Below are 14,814 nucleotides of genomic sequence, written 5' to 3'. Positions count from 1 at the left end.
GGACCAATTTTATAATTGTACGACTTTAATTAGCGGAGATATTAATTAAAACGTTAATTAACATAACGTTGTTCAAGAATTTTTATTTCTTTCCTGTTGCCATTTTGCATATGGGTGAGCAAATAAAATTCTAAAAATTGTTTTAAAAAAGATTTTTTTGGCTGCTGTCCAAATCTTAAAACAACGTTTCCATCTAGAATTTCATTTTAAATTAGTTTAAAATTGGTTGCTCTATTCGGACATTTATCATCTGTCCTTTCTTATTTTTTCACTTTCAACGTTCTTAACTCTTTTCAGCATATGAAAAATGTTTCTTTAGTAATGTTTATTGATTGTAGTGTAAGTTTATCATTCACCGGCCTCATATTTTGGTACATTTAGGATGTGCGACTAATTATGTTTGTTTTGTTGGACTTTTTACCGTCACATGGGGGAGTTTTCGAGTTGTAATAAATCTCTTTTTCCTTCCTGTTTCGATTTTTGCAGTACAGTTTGTATCGTTAAAAGAACACGTTAAATTAAGATTGTTTGGATTTCTTTAAGTGAAACAGAGTCGAACAAAAAAGATTGTTTTTAAGGATTTTAACTAAAGCTTAATTGGAATCTGATGACTTGATATTAAATTAATGCTTATTGGTATTTAATAAGTCTTGGTGCTTTAGTTTCACGTAATCAATAAAAAAGTGTGTCATTTTATGTAAAAAGCTGATTGTAATTGTACATAAATATTTCAGATATATTCTATCAGATTTAATTCAGTTTAAAGTGAGCACATATTATAGTTGAGAATGCATATATTTTCATCTTTTGTGCTAACTGAAAATACTCATAACTTGGTGGAGCAATCGAATGTTTTTTTTTCCTTTCTTTTTTTTTTATCTGTGACTGATATATCTCAAAAAGTAATACAGTAGACCCTCGTTTTCAGCAGGTTTATTTTACGCGGTTTCGATTATACGCGGTTGAAGATTTGACACCTTTATTTTCTTTACGCAGATGCGGCAATGCAAACAGGTAACATTTTCCTCTCTCAAAACTCAAGCTCCTATAGATTGCAGATTACTCGTAACTAACTGCATTTTGGCGTGCTAATAATCGAACTTGGGTCCTTGGAGACATTTTATGCGATTGGTTCCAGAGCTTTTTCCATTATAGAAGTAAAGTGATTAAACTCACACAGTTCAGAACTCACTGGAAGAAGAACTTTTAGGAGTGACAAAGGAGGTCAAAACCAACGAGGATACCGACTCCGGTGACACACAACCAAAAACGCTCACATTGAAAATTTTGAACCATTCGTAGACAATAGAAATAATCTTTTTTCTGATTCGTAAAATCTAAAAAAATAAAATCTAAGTTGAGTTTCGTAATCGTTTACGTGAGTCAGTGTAATTAAATAAACAATGAAAAATATACTGAATTTAAATATGAGAGGTTGAGCAAGATATCAGTAAAATCTAAATTAGCCGTGTATTCCTCTCATTTTTGTAGCACTTTAACTAGCGTGGGTGTTAAATAAAAACTGAGTTTGCATTCTTATACAATTTGCGTAGTAAAAATTCAATAATCAAAACAGCATTTTTTTCTGAGAGGGAAAAACTTATTTGTTTATTATTATTATTATCAGTATTCTTTTCTTTCTGAATTACCAAGCTATATTGAGCTAGAACTATTACGTTTTGAAACTCATTTTAAAAATAAGTCTAGGTCAAAATTGATCTGAATAATCTCATTGATATCAGTTATTTCACCCTACATTGTGAAATTTTTTCTTTTCTATTTAAAATTGGAAAATGTGATTCAGCTGACAAGCGCTACTTCGCAAGCATGAAAGTATCCTCTTGAAAACCTCTAATAAAATAGCTGTTCTGAAATTGTCCCCCTTGATGTTCTATCGAATATATAAATTTCATGAATGTTGAGAATTGAAAATATTTGTCATCGCGTAGAGTCATTTTTCAAAAATCTGAGTGAAAGACACCTGTTTTAGCAATTACGGGTTTCATTGATTTCAAAAGATTTGACGGTGAAGATTTCGACGTAATTTCAGAATTTTACTCATAAGACAGAGTTTCCACGGGAATAATCTGTCATCTCTGTTAAACATTTGTTTTGCTGTCCCAAAATCCCGGTCGCAAAGGACATACAAATGTCCTCTCAGAGGAAGGTCTCGAGCAGTCTTGTTAAACTTCTTCAGTTTCATTTCCAGAAAAAGTCTCAGAACAGTTTTGATCTTACTTTAACCAACGTATATCTCACTGAAAACGTACAGTTTTTTTTTTTTTTTTTTACAGTTCTTAGGGTGATGTTAAAAAATCTATGAGAAAATTAAATTTCATTAAGATACCTTTCTACTTGATTTCCACCCTAGCCCGTGATTTCGAATTTTTCTAGTAAAAGGGGAGAGGGAGGATAACGGGCATATAACCAATGCAAATTTCATAGGATTGCTATAAAAAGCACTTCCACTTGTATATATAAAAAAAAAAATTCAAAGTCGGGGGCCATTCCGCCTGATCCCCTAAATTACTGACTTGTCGCTAAGGTAATAATATGCTAGCGTGAAGGAGTTATTTGTTTTGACTTCATTACGCCAAAAAATACAAACCGCCTATTCTCTTGCCATATTCACATAGCGCCTCACTATTCTTTCATTCGCCTTTAGAACAGTTTAGTTTTACTTCCATACCAATTTTTTGTCTGAATCCTTGCGTTACATCTTGATCCTTTGCTTTACATCTTGAGTATTATTATTAATCAGATTAAACGAGAAAGAGAAATCCGTTGCAGCAGCCTTTCGCATGTTTACGTTCTTAATAGTATACAGAAAAACGTATGTTTTTCTGAAAACTATTAATTTTCTGGAATTAATCTGATGCTTAGGAATTAAGACAGGAGAAAACGTTTGGAATTTTTTAAGGAACTTACTTTGAAAGGCAATTAATATTCTTTCGCAACTTTTATGCTGAAAAGTATCGACGTGCATTTAAATTTTTCGTACCAATTGAACTAGCGAATTTTGGGCCGGCGACATTTTGGACCGGCGACATTTTGGACTGGCGACATTTTGAACCGGCGATATTTTGGACTGGCGACATTTTGGGCCGGCGACATTGTGGACTGGCGACATTTTCGACTGGCGACATTTTGGGCCGGCGACATTTTGGGACGACGACATTTTGGACCGGCGACATTTTGGGACGGCGACATTTTGGACCGGCGACATTTTGGGACGGCGACATTTTGGGCGTATACCCAGAATAATACAAAAACATCAATTGAACAGCTCTTTCATTTTTTAAGTAGCCCGTGCAACGCCGGGCACGCAGGCTAGTTGTATATAAATTGTATTAAGTACAAAAACTCCTTTTTTTTCCTCTGTTGAGTAAAAAAAAAAACGAGCTGATGTGTGCATCACATGACTTCCTTTTACACTAATTTAATGATAATAGCACCTTGGAGTAAGCAAGGAAACACTAAATATTTTCACCTCTAGTTTCTTGGGAACCGAAGCAAAAAAAAAGTTTTACACAGATTTACTTCCCCATTATTGGCAATTTTAATGTGATTCAGTGGTTAACTCTAAATATCACCAACTTTGGCCAAATTAAAACCAGATTTGAAAATTTAACCCAAAAAAAGAATGGCCAAGTAGGCAACAAAACTTGGCGGCCAAAAGCTTGGCGATATATCGTCAAGTGTTTGAAAAATTATAACACCAGTTGAGTTAGCATTGAAATTAACAATGATTTCCTCCAAAAAAGGTGTAAAAGACCCTCATAGGAACATTCGAATACAGCCAAAGGGGAAGGTGCACAACTAGGCCTTACTAGAAGTCTACGTACCAAATTTCAACTTTCTAGGACATACTGTTTTTGAGTTATGCGAGATACATACATATAGAGGTCACAGAAAACTCGTAGTTAACTGGGGATCGTCAAAATGGATATTTCGGGTGTCTGTATGTTCCTAGGCATATATATCCACATGTGATCGTGTCGAAAAAAAATTCGACATTCATTCGGAAGAGAGCAAAATGGAAATTAAGGCTGATTTTTGAGTGAAAATTTTTTCTCGAATAGGTCTCATAGTCCTCTTATATCTCCTATATTTTCACAATTTGTCAGATATTATCCTATATTTTCTTTGTCACATGTTAAATTCTACCCAAAAAATGCAAAAACTTTTGATCATTTTTTTTTTCTTCTTCCTCCCCTGCACCGTGCACTCTTACATCTTTAATGTTGGCATTTGCACTAAACTTCTGTTTGATTATTTTTATGCAATATACAAAATAGATGGTTTTACTAGCAACTTTAACTTTTTTCAATTAATTCCTTTTCTTTCAATGAGTTTACTTTGTAATTTTAATAGTATAACATGTTAAATTTAAGTGTACTTCCGTAGAGGTTTTGAAAGCTTTTAATTTTGTCACATATAATCTGACATGCAGTTGAAATGACCGGTTGTAGTTCAAACGGTTGTTTTTGATAATGCCTCGTACAGATTTTGGTACCAATTCAAATTTGGGTACTTCAAATGTTTCGAGGTTTGTAGCTTGCTGAAAAATATAACTATCTCAATGGAAAAAGTCATTTTATAGGATTTTGTCAGCATTCTTCAAATATGTACTTATTTTGTATGTAGATTTTCCGAACATTTCAGAAATCTTTCTTCTCGGAAATTTGTTTTTTTTTTGGCTTTTTTTTTTTCTATCTACTAGGTTACGGTTACAAATTGGAGAGGATAATAGATGGATCTATGCTCCACTTAGGGTCTCTAACACCCCCTTTGGTTCGGCAAATTAGGTAAAATTCACCCTTTATTCATGTGTGCGCATATAAATACACACATTAACTGCAAGTTATGGATAATGCCGTTACAGTGAGCGCCGGGTAATTGAATCAGTCACTTTAATAAATCAATTCCTCAAAAGTGAAATTAAATCCAGTTTTAACATAAAAAAATTGCAGAATATTTGAATCAAACTTGCCGCTTAAATGAATCGAGCCTATGAGACTGACCATTTCCCAAAAACGTGATGCATTAGCGCAGTCATTTTCTTTGCCTTCGTTCAGTAAAATTATTAGTTTCTTTTTTTGTAAATAGTGAAACGATGGGGAGGCGGAGTGTTGCATACTTTTTGTAATGATTTTCTCATGATATATCCCACAAAACCAGTGAGACGAGAGAAACATGGAGCTGAATGGAGTTTTCAACTTTTCATCGTTAGTGTTAGCATTGAAGCAATGAGGTATCAATACTGAGAATTATGGGTAGATTTATGACATTGAAAAAAGAATGTCCAAATTAATTATTACCTAGTTTTAGCAATCAATAACAGATGTATTTTTCGAAGTGCATAAGCTAAAATCTGAATTTTATGATTGCTTTTTCATACGGTTTTGAGAAAAAATTCTTGAAATAATCAGAGAATGGATTATTTGGCGGTATACTTCTATCTGGTTTGACCAAAAATTTAATAAAGTTCTCTGAAATTGTATGATGAATTCCACATTTAAAAAAGAAGAAAAAAAAAAAAAAGAAATACGCACACACAATTTTGCTAGTTGAATCAAAGTTGTCTTAAACATACAGGATTCATATAACTATGGATACAAAAATTCATTTGCTCTTACTTCTGTGACTTTTTTCATTGCTATGACTTCTGGAATTGTATTGATACTGGCTCTCTGTTTTTTATATTTTTTTGGGGGGGGCTCCAAACATACTAGGTGCTATACGTTTTTGAAATTCCTATTGTTTTTCTACCAAGCTCTTATATTTTTCCTTTTAAAATCCTATATATTTTGCTACCAAACTCCTATATATTTTGCTATCTAACTCCTATATTTTTCCTGTTAAGCTCCTATATATTTTTTCTCCACTTGCTATGAGCCCTGCAAATACAATACTTTCTTTCTTGTAAAAGGAAATAAAAATTATGTGTTCATAACTTGTAATGATAGTACTTCAATTTTATATTGTTACTAGGTTAATGAACTAAATAATTAGATTATACAGTAGCCAAGAAAGGAGCAATACTGTGTTTTAATATGAGCCAATAAATTGCCAAAACAATTAATTTCAAATCCAGAAACTGAGAAAACTAATGATAACCATTTCATCCATGATATTAACTACACACTTTTTACATTTTGTATCATCTTATGGCTTGAAATGTTCTTATCAGAAACCTTAATACAGACTTGTATGTTACACACCAATAAAACTTTTGGAGTTAAAATAAATTTAAAAAAATAGGAGTTAATTGGTCTTGTAAGGACTTATTTATTAGCCTAAGCCCCTTTCTTCCAGCATCCCTACATTCTAGGGTGAAGCCTTAGAATTGGCAAATAGCACAGAGGAAATGGTAGGTATATACCAGGCATTCCAGGTATATACCAGGAAGATTTTGGGTGTCAATCTTTACCTCCAGGGCATTAGGTTTAACCTTTAACACAATTTGCCAATCCTAGTATGGTAGTTCAAATACATGTAAGGTCTCCAACCTACCCTCCTGAAACAAATTATCCCTCAACAAACCTCCACCCTCCCCAGAACGTAAATTCTGGTTGAGCAAGAGCAGTGATTGAACCCAGATCACCTTAATAAAAGATAACAGCCCTAACCACTACACCACATGGGATCATCATAAATCGTAGAACTTGATCCCTTTGCGCTGGTGGAAAATTTACAACTGATCCCCTGATGTATAAAGACATCGATTTAAAAAAGTTTCAGACAGCTATAAGTATAGACATTGAACAAAAATTAACTAATTACTCTTTTTTTAAATTGAAAGCATCTTTTTAACAATCAGAAATAACTTAGCATGCGTTTTTATTTGCTCTAAATAGTAAATAGTTTGCTAACAAAAGGGAAACAAAGCATTCATATAAAATTAATTTATTCAAGATATGTCTTTTACAAACATACAAGTAAGAATGTTTTGTTATTATAGTATTTAGCATATAGGCAATAATTTTAATTTTACAAAAAAAAGAAAAAAAAAAACACATTAAATATTAGTCTGAACACTGGTTTTTATAAATATTTACATTTTAGCTAAGGCCAGAGCAGCTTTAAACAAAAATTCAAATCAAAATATTAAACACTATGCACTAATTTGCAAAAGGAAAAAAAAAATGTATATAAATTGTTATGAAACAATCACAGTAACAGTCCAGTAGCTCTTAGGAGTTTAAATAAATATTTGTGAAAACTTTTTTCGTTGCGTAACTTAAGATTGATTGCACTGAATGGCTTGGGAAATATCAGCATCTTCTTCTTGATTATCAGAATCAGAAGAATTTGAATTGCTACTTGCTTCGGCACCTTGGTTCTCAAGCCATATAGTCTGAAATACAGAAATATATTGAGGGAGAATGCATGACAAAAAACACTTTAAAAACAAGGCATGCTCGGTCATTAGCATGTTCAATACTAAGTACAAACAATATTTTCAAATAAAGAAGTCTATGTACAAAAATGATCAAAAATATGTAAATGCATTAAAGGAACTTCCATAAATTGGTTGTCATCCTTTAGGTATTAATTTTCACTTTAAATTTTTTGATAACAACTACAAATCATATGCTTCATGCTCAACTTAATGCAAAATTTTGATTTGTGCATTACAGTATAACCTTAATTTAACGGTTGTGAAGGGACTGGAAAAAGTTATCGCTAAATCGAGGAGCATAGACGCTAATACAGTCAAAACTGGACCGATAGAATGTATCATTAACTCGAGGAAATCGTTAAATCGAAGATATAGTGTAGTTACATCAATAATATTCTTGAAGGCAAATCTTTTCATTAAGAATAATCCAATTTTGACAGGAGAGGACTGAAATTGTTCATTTAGAACTTCACATTAACACAATTAGAGGAAAATGTTTCAGTATGGCATGCAACTGTGTTTAGGCTGAAAGTTTGATGCCTTGTTTTAGGCAATCAAGATTCCTTATTGATTTCTTTGCTGACTTCTATTTGACCTTTCAGTCATTGTGATTAGTTGATAAAGAGTAATGTGATACATTGCTTTAAGTGGCAAGTAGACCTCAGGTCTGCTGTTGTCCTTTAGCCATGATTTCCAAGTCATTCATGTGCTTTTTTATTGAAAAATTTTTGCAGATTATAAATCTTTTCGCATCGTGTTGATACCTTTTTTCCTTACTGTTTTATTTATTTTTTTGCAGACCATAAATCTTTTTTTTTTTAACTTTTTTTTTTTTTTTGCAAACTTAATTTACAAGTTTTTTTTTTTATATACAGGTGAATGAAAACTGCTATTTCATACTACTCACTAATAATCTCTGTCTCTCTATTTTTTCTTTTTCCCAAACAATTAATCTTTTGCATATATATATTTTTTTTTTTCATTTTTCAAATTTTGTTAAATAGGTGCTTTGTTCAAATTTAAACGTTTGAAAAAAGTGCTAATTTTTTCCTACTCATTAATGACTTTCTTTATCTATTTATTAGTTTTTAAGTAAATGTAGTACAACTATATGTTTCATTTAATATTGCAATTGAGCACATTTCTTAACTGTATAGGCATTTTTTGATGAACTTTAGTATTATTTATAAAGTTGAAATCAGGCGTAGTAAAATGTGAAAACAGATTATGAAAAGACTTTTGAATGCACTGTAAAATTTGCTGACTGAATTTCACACATGGAAGAACTTCAAAGTGATTGTATATGATACAACAGGAGTAAGTCTAGATGAGTGAATGGAATTGATCACCAATTAAGAACTTAAATGGTTATACGACATTTCATGACATTTTTCGTAACTCTAGAAAGTTAACATATCCAATGTAGCTATACTACAGACAAATATCCATACCAAATTATGGTTGAAAATACTGTAAAACTGCATTAAAATGCAAAACAGATAAATATTGAATTTTGTTTCAACTAATGCTTTTTGATTGTGGTAAATGAGCTTTAAGAATTTTTACCATCACTATTGTAGAACATTTTCTATGAAATTCACAAAATAATTGTCATTTTCCAATTCTGTATTAAAAAGATTATTGATTTATTTTTACTACACAGGCTTTTTTTTGTCATAGCTAGAGATGTAAAATTTCCAGAAATTTTGAAGTGGTGGAAAAAAACGGCTCTTTACATTTTTTTTCTGGAAAATTTTTTAAAAATGGAAAAATTGATTTTTTATGCATAAAAATAGGATTTCTTATTAGCTCAGTGTGTTCTGGGAACATATAAAGGGTTAAGCATTCAAAAATATATGCAATCCAAACATCTTCTTTTTCTGCTTGACAGAAGTACACATAAAGGTAAGTTTAGTTAGAAAAAAAAACTTTTTGTTTTATGACTGAGAACTTTCTTGGTCAAACACTAGAAATAAGTCAAGTTGTCATTCAACCAATAATATTGGGTAAGGTGGACCAATCATAACAATTACATTTTTTTTTAGATTGCCTTTGAAACTTGAAATAATAATTGTAATTTTTGATTTTCAAACATGATTGATATTGTTTAAAAGAAAAATAAGCATGATTTCTCTTCCTTACTGTCTGAAAATGAAAGCTATTGAGTTTTGATTTTTTCCAATCCAGTCTAAGTCCAAATCAAAACTAAAGTAAACTTTGTGTACTTTACTGAATATAACAAAACTAAATTGGTTTTTCTTTTTCTTTCCAACAGAAACCCCAAACCAAAACTGCATAATGGTTTCTAAAGCTGAACCAAAACTTAAACTGGGGTTTCAGTTTATTCATACGGCCGTGCTAACCACAATAGTAAAAGTAGTCATACCTGCACTTTTGAACACAACTGAGTTATTATAACCAAGTTTTTCTCTATTTCGTATTTTACTTCATTCATAAAATGTTTCAGGGTCATTTGATCAGGAACTATTTTGTTATAAAATTTGGAGATAAAAAAAGACATCTGAATCAAATGTATGGAAAAAACAAACTTCAAAACACAATATCTCAGCTTGAGCTCAACTGCAGATTCCACTTTTGCACGTAGCACGGCAGTATGGAGGGTGCAGCAAAAAAAAAACCTTGGACAAAGATTGCATCACTGAATGAAATTAAAGAATTTCCTTTTAATGAGTATCATTTTTTTTTTGTCTCTCACTTTATTAGAAAATAATTTACAATATATCCACTAGTTTATGAATTGATTTTTGGTTTTCTTACAATTTAAAGCAAAAGACCTGCTATTTTAAAGTTTTTTCACCAAATAGAACAACAGTTCCTTTGCTTGTTGTGCCTCAGCAAACAGTATTTGATGTAGTATGCTGCTTCAAGTGGCTTGGAAATTATAGTTGATGTCTGGAAAGTGTACAAAAATGAACAGTGAACATTTCAGTTAATCGTCAGGTCATCCAAAAGTGAGTTCAAAGAAAAAAAAATCTTGGGTTTCCACTAGAGAAGTTGTTTGTAAGATGGGGGAAATTTGACCGATAAGGGAGACTAAAGGCAAAAACAGCTCAAACAGAAGTTTTACGAGTTCCAAAAAGCTAAAGCAATCGTGTGACTTCAAAGATGCCAGAAACATTTGAGACGGGCCGCAAGTCCACCTTGAAAGAGGTACCTTTTACTGATTTACCGTCCAACCAGTTCATACTTACAGCTCTTACTTTGATTCTTTAATAAGATTTCAAATTCAGCCTAATAAGTCTATTCGACTAACTTAAAGTTTTGTGAGAAATTCTTGAAAAATTTTGCTTGATTAATAGAAATGTATGCGGTGCACGCGCTGCACATCTGCTAGTATCAGCCCTGCAACTGAAAAAAAACTGTGGTTTTTTGTGGATGAGGGCCATAAAATGAATCAAAAAGTGTACCAGAAGGACATTTTAGAAGCTGTTGTACTTCTGTGGACCTAAGAGCACTTCAGCATAGCAACGTAGAATAGACATTTCAATTTGACTCCACACCAGTTTATACGGCCAAAAAGTGGTGCAAGAGGAGCATTGTTTTTGATGGTGAAGTTCCAACTGGCCCAAACTGTCAAACACCTCAAGATAAGCTTATCACGTGGGGAACACCTCCCTCCTAATAAAGAGATCTGAAAGTCTGAGCCACTCCATCGCCATCTTTGCCCACTGTCTAAAATAAACTGTTTTGGCGATCCCTAAATATCGATAAATGCCAATACATGGTGGAAGGATTGCTTGCCATGGAGGTAGGAATACAAGAGGGAACATGCTGTGTTATCTACTCCTATTGTCGAGGGGTGGTGAGAAAGGGGGAAAAGCCTCTTAGTACTATGGCGAAAATTTCGCGTGTTTTACTTTTCTCGCTCAAATTGATAATGAAAGTATTTATTGCCTACATAGGAAACACAAAAAAAATAAAAAATGCACAACACAATTATATTTTAAGCTTAAAATTTCCAAACTATAAACTAATTACATAATTAATGTCTTAAGGGAATTAAAATATATTTTAGTGACAAATGAATGATCAACTGATTTTAAATGCTATTTTTTTTCAATAAAACACAATGATTTTCCCATAGAGAAGTTTACAAAATTATCAAAATTATTAAAACTTTACAGTCTATGTCCAGATTATAAAATTAGATTACAGCACAATGAAAAAAAAGCAGCTAGAAATCAACAAGGATAAATAAAAGAAAAACATAAATGAAAAACTTATTTTGATAAAGTTACCAGAATGAGGATAAAAATAAAATAAAACTAACAAACTTTAGATTAGTTTCTAAAAAAGCAATCCCGTGTAAATAAATGTTAAATAGTATAAAATTCTAAACAACTTCTTGAAAACCTATCCATCCAGTTCTTTGAATTTTGATGATTCATTCTTTCTTTCTTTTTTATTATCATTATTATTATTTTAGAGATGCACGGAATACTTGGTATTCGGTATACTGTATATTGGCCCGGCAGACAAACCGATTATTTGTTTTGGCAGAGTAGGGGAATGTCTGGCAAAGTGAAATGGTTAAGCTGACTGAGCTTTTTCAAAATGAACAAATTGGAAATTTGTTTTGAAAATTACAGTACATGAAAGAACATTGTATTTTATAATAAAACGTGCATTGAAATAGTATTTTTCATTTTTGGCGGGGAATTTTCACTTTAAAAAAAAGTGGAAAAATTTCGCTTTATTTTTGCATGGGGCAAAGTGAAAAATGAAATAAGTTTGAAATAAAATATTTTCTTTTCGATTATAAAAAATATTTTTGATCAAAGGAATCAGTAAATAAAAGGTTGAATGAATAAATGAAAAGATGCTGAAAGAAATAAACGAATAATTAATTAAATAAATTAATTAATATTTGGGGACAAATAAACGAGTGAGTAAAACAGTGAATGAATAAGAAAATAAGTGTATAAATGAGTAAATAATTGAATTACTAAATTAAGGTATGTTAATAAAGTAATTAATAAAATGCGTAAAAGATTTAATAAATGATTGAATAATTAAATGAAATTAATTTTTCACTTTTCCCGTATGTACTTGTCTGACTGTGCAAAATAATTAAAATATTAATGGGCTTAATATTAACTAAATAAATGTTGCATCGAATATTAGGTCTCAATTAATATTTCAAATGTTAATTACAAGAAATTTATCATTTAATAATACCTAGAATAATTTTCGACTTACAATAAAATATTACAATATGAGAATCATTTTTCGAAAATTGCTTGTGTTATCACATTCTATGATTGTCAGAGTTATTTTTTTCTTAGCTAGAATAGGCTACATTTTTTACTACATACTTAAAATGTTACTAGATAGGTAGCACTAACAGCAAAGTAAATATTTCACTATTTCACTTTGCCCTGCTTATTCACTTTGTCGCATATTCCCCATCTTCAACATTCAGCAACCGCATAGTGAACCAATTGAAAACTTCGAAAATTCCCAAAGAAACATTTTCTATGCAATGAATGAAAGTATCAGTATAATACCATGTCACAATATTAATAAAAATTTTTACTTATTATTTTTTTCTCATTTAAATTAATTTAAATGTTTAAAAAAATACTTAGACCTTAAATTTAAATCTTGTTGCTTTTCAATGTTTATTAAATCTTCTGACACATTACATTAGTTTTACTATTCTAAACAAATATGACACTATAAATAGAAAAAAAATCCATAATGTTAATTAGTAATAAATGTAAAAAATATTAATTCATTGCTAGTTTACATTAACTGCTACTTTTTTTACTTAAAATCATGGATGTAATGTAAAATGTCCAGCTAATTTTTTTTTAAGCACTTGGATTTTAAATTTTGTAGCATTTTAATTTCTTATTTTTACACCTTATGAAATATTCAATATTGATTAAAAACACAACCTAAGTTTAATTTGAACTTAATAACAAAAAATGAAAGCATGTGACAATGTTTCAAACTTCATTTCACAATTTTATGGATGGAATTGTTTATAAGTTATCGATGAGTAGCAGCAAATCACCTCAATAAATTCTAATTTGTAATGATATTTTAAGCAACTGAGGTTTGTATTTGTGAGTAAGATAAATGCAGAATTATTTATGACACAATATGTTTCCTTCACATTTTGTGTACGACTTTCTCCAGACGTACATGTACCCTGCCTCTCCCCACAATATAGTGCCCTATTTTCGTTGAAATTTTATAGATGAAGTACAATTTAAGATTTATGGGGGAAATTTTCCAGGAAAAAAGTATTTATTGTTTTTATAAATTCTGAAATTAACTTAAGGAGTCACCCACCAGATGGATGTCACCCGGGGCTGACCACCCCTTCTCAAGAAATGTTTTTTGACTTAGAAAAAAGATTTTTTTTTTCTCAAGTACAGTTTCAAAAATTGAAAGCAAACGATTTGATCAACATCTATATGTTATACATTAAAGGAGAGCAAATTTATTCTTTTCAATTATTTTAAAGCATGGGATCTTAAAGTATTCTTACTTATAAAATCCAAACTATTGGAAAACTTGATATTCAAGTTTAGTTTCTAACGTTGTATGCATCTTAGGTTAGCAATGAAATACAACGCTAAATTTTCATAAAAAGGAATTAGTATTTCAATCAATGTTTTGAGATTTTCCTACTTCCCATTAGTTGGAGTGGATTGAAAAAAAAATAAATAAATAGATTTAAAAAAAAACTAGGAGTCGGAGTTGGCCATTTTCCCTCCGACTCCGCAGCCCTGGTTCAAACGAATCTTTTGAAAGCGATTTGTCAAAAATCGCTTTTGAAAAATGCGATTACAGGGTGGCGACAGGAACTGTGAAAAAAAGTTCCCTGACTTTTCCCTGATTAAGTTCACCAAATTTCCCTGATTTACGCTACCAATGATAATGGTTTTCTTTCTTTGCTCTACTTGAAATCCATTGTATGTTTGTATAAAATGCAGTATTTTGAACATTTTAAGTTGTGTAAAGTTGTTGAACTAAAGATATATTTTGAAAAAATGCTACTTTTTTAATAAAATGGCAAAAAAAAAAAAAAACGAGACAATTTTTTTCTTTCGGGGGGGGGGGGGGGGACCTACAAAACAGTATATTAAATTTTTATACTATGGAAAGATTATAAAAAATTTTTAAAAAAAGTATTTTACTTCCAGAAACCACTTAGCACAGAAATTTTAAGAAACTATTAAAATTACTCTTAAAAACATACGTGTATTTATGATAGAACTAAAAAGTAATTGAAATTATTTTGAACTAAGTTTTCAAACAGTATAATAATTGTTGCAAGAATAACAAGTAATAGTGAAAGAATAGAAGTAATGTAGTTATTCTTATATAACTAATTGACATATTTATGCAAAACAGATGAAACCATTTGACATCCA

The 14,814-nt window shown here is 30.9% G+C and overlaps 1 protein-coding gene across 1 annotated transcript in view; it reads right to left on the bottom strand.

Moving 5' to 3' along the window:
* Positions 1 to 6,967: 6,967 nt before the first annotated feature.
* LOC129222313 (DDB1- and CUL4-associated factor 8-like) overlaps positions 6,968 to 14,814 on the bottom strand; it is a gene marked incomplete at its 5' end in the record, with an annotated part of 47,074 nt that continues 39,227 nt past the window's right edge. Inside the window, one exon of the mRNA XM_054856802.1 lies at positions 6,968 to 7,360. Coding sequence (XP_054712777.1) covers positions 7,244 to 7,360 — 117 coding nt within the window. The remainder of the gene's footprint in view (positions 7,361 to 14,814) is intronic.

Source organism: Uloborus diversus, chromosome 5 (genome assembly GCF_026930045.1).
Source record: "Uloborus diversus isolate 005 chromosome 5, Udiv.v.3.1, whole genome shotgun sequence".
Taxonomy (NCBI): domain Eukaryota; kingdom Metazoa; phylum Arthropoda; class Arachnida; order Araneae; family Uloboridae; genus Uloborus; species Uloborus diversus.
The sequence above is the reverse complement of the archived record's forward strand: the minus strand, read 5'-3'. Positions and strand labels throughout refer to the sequence as shown.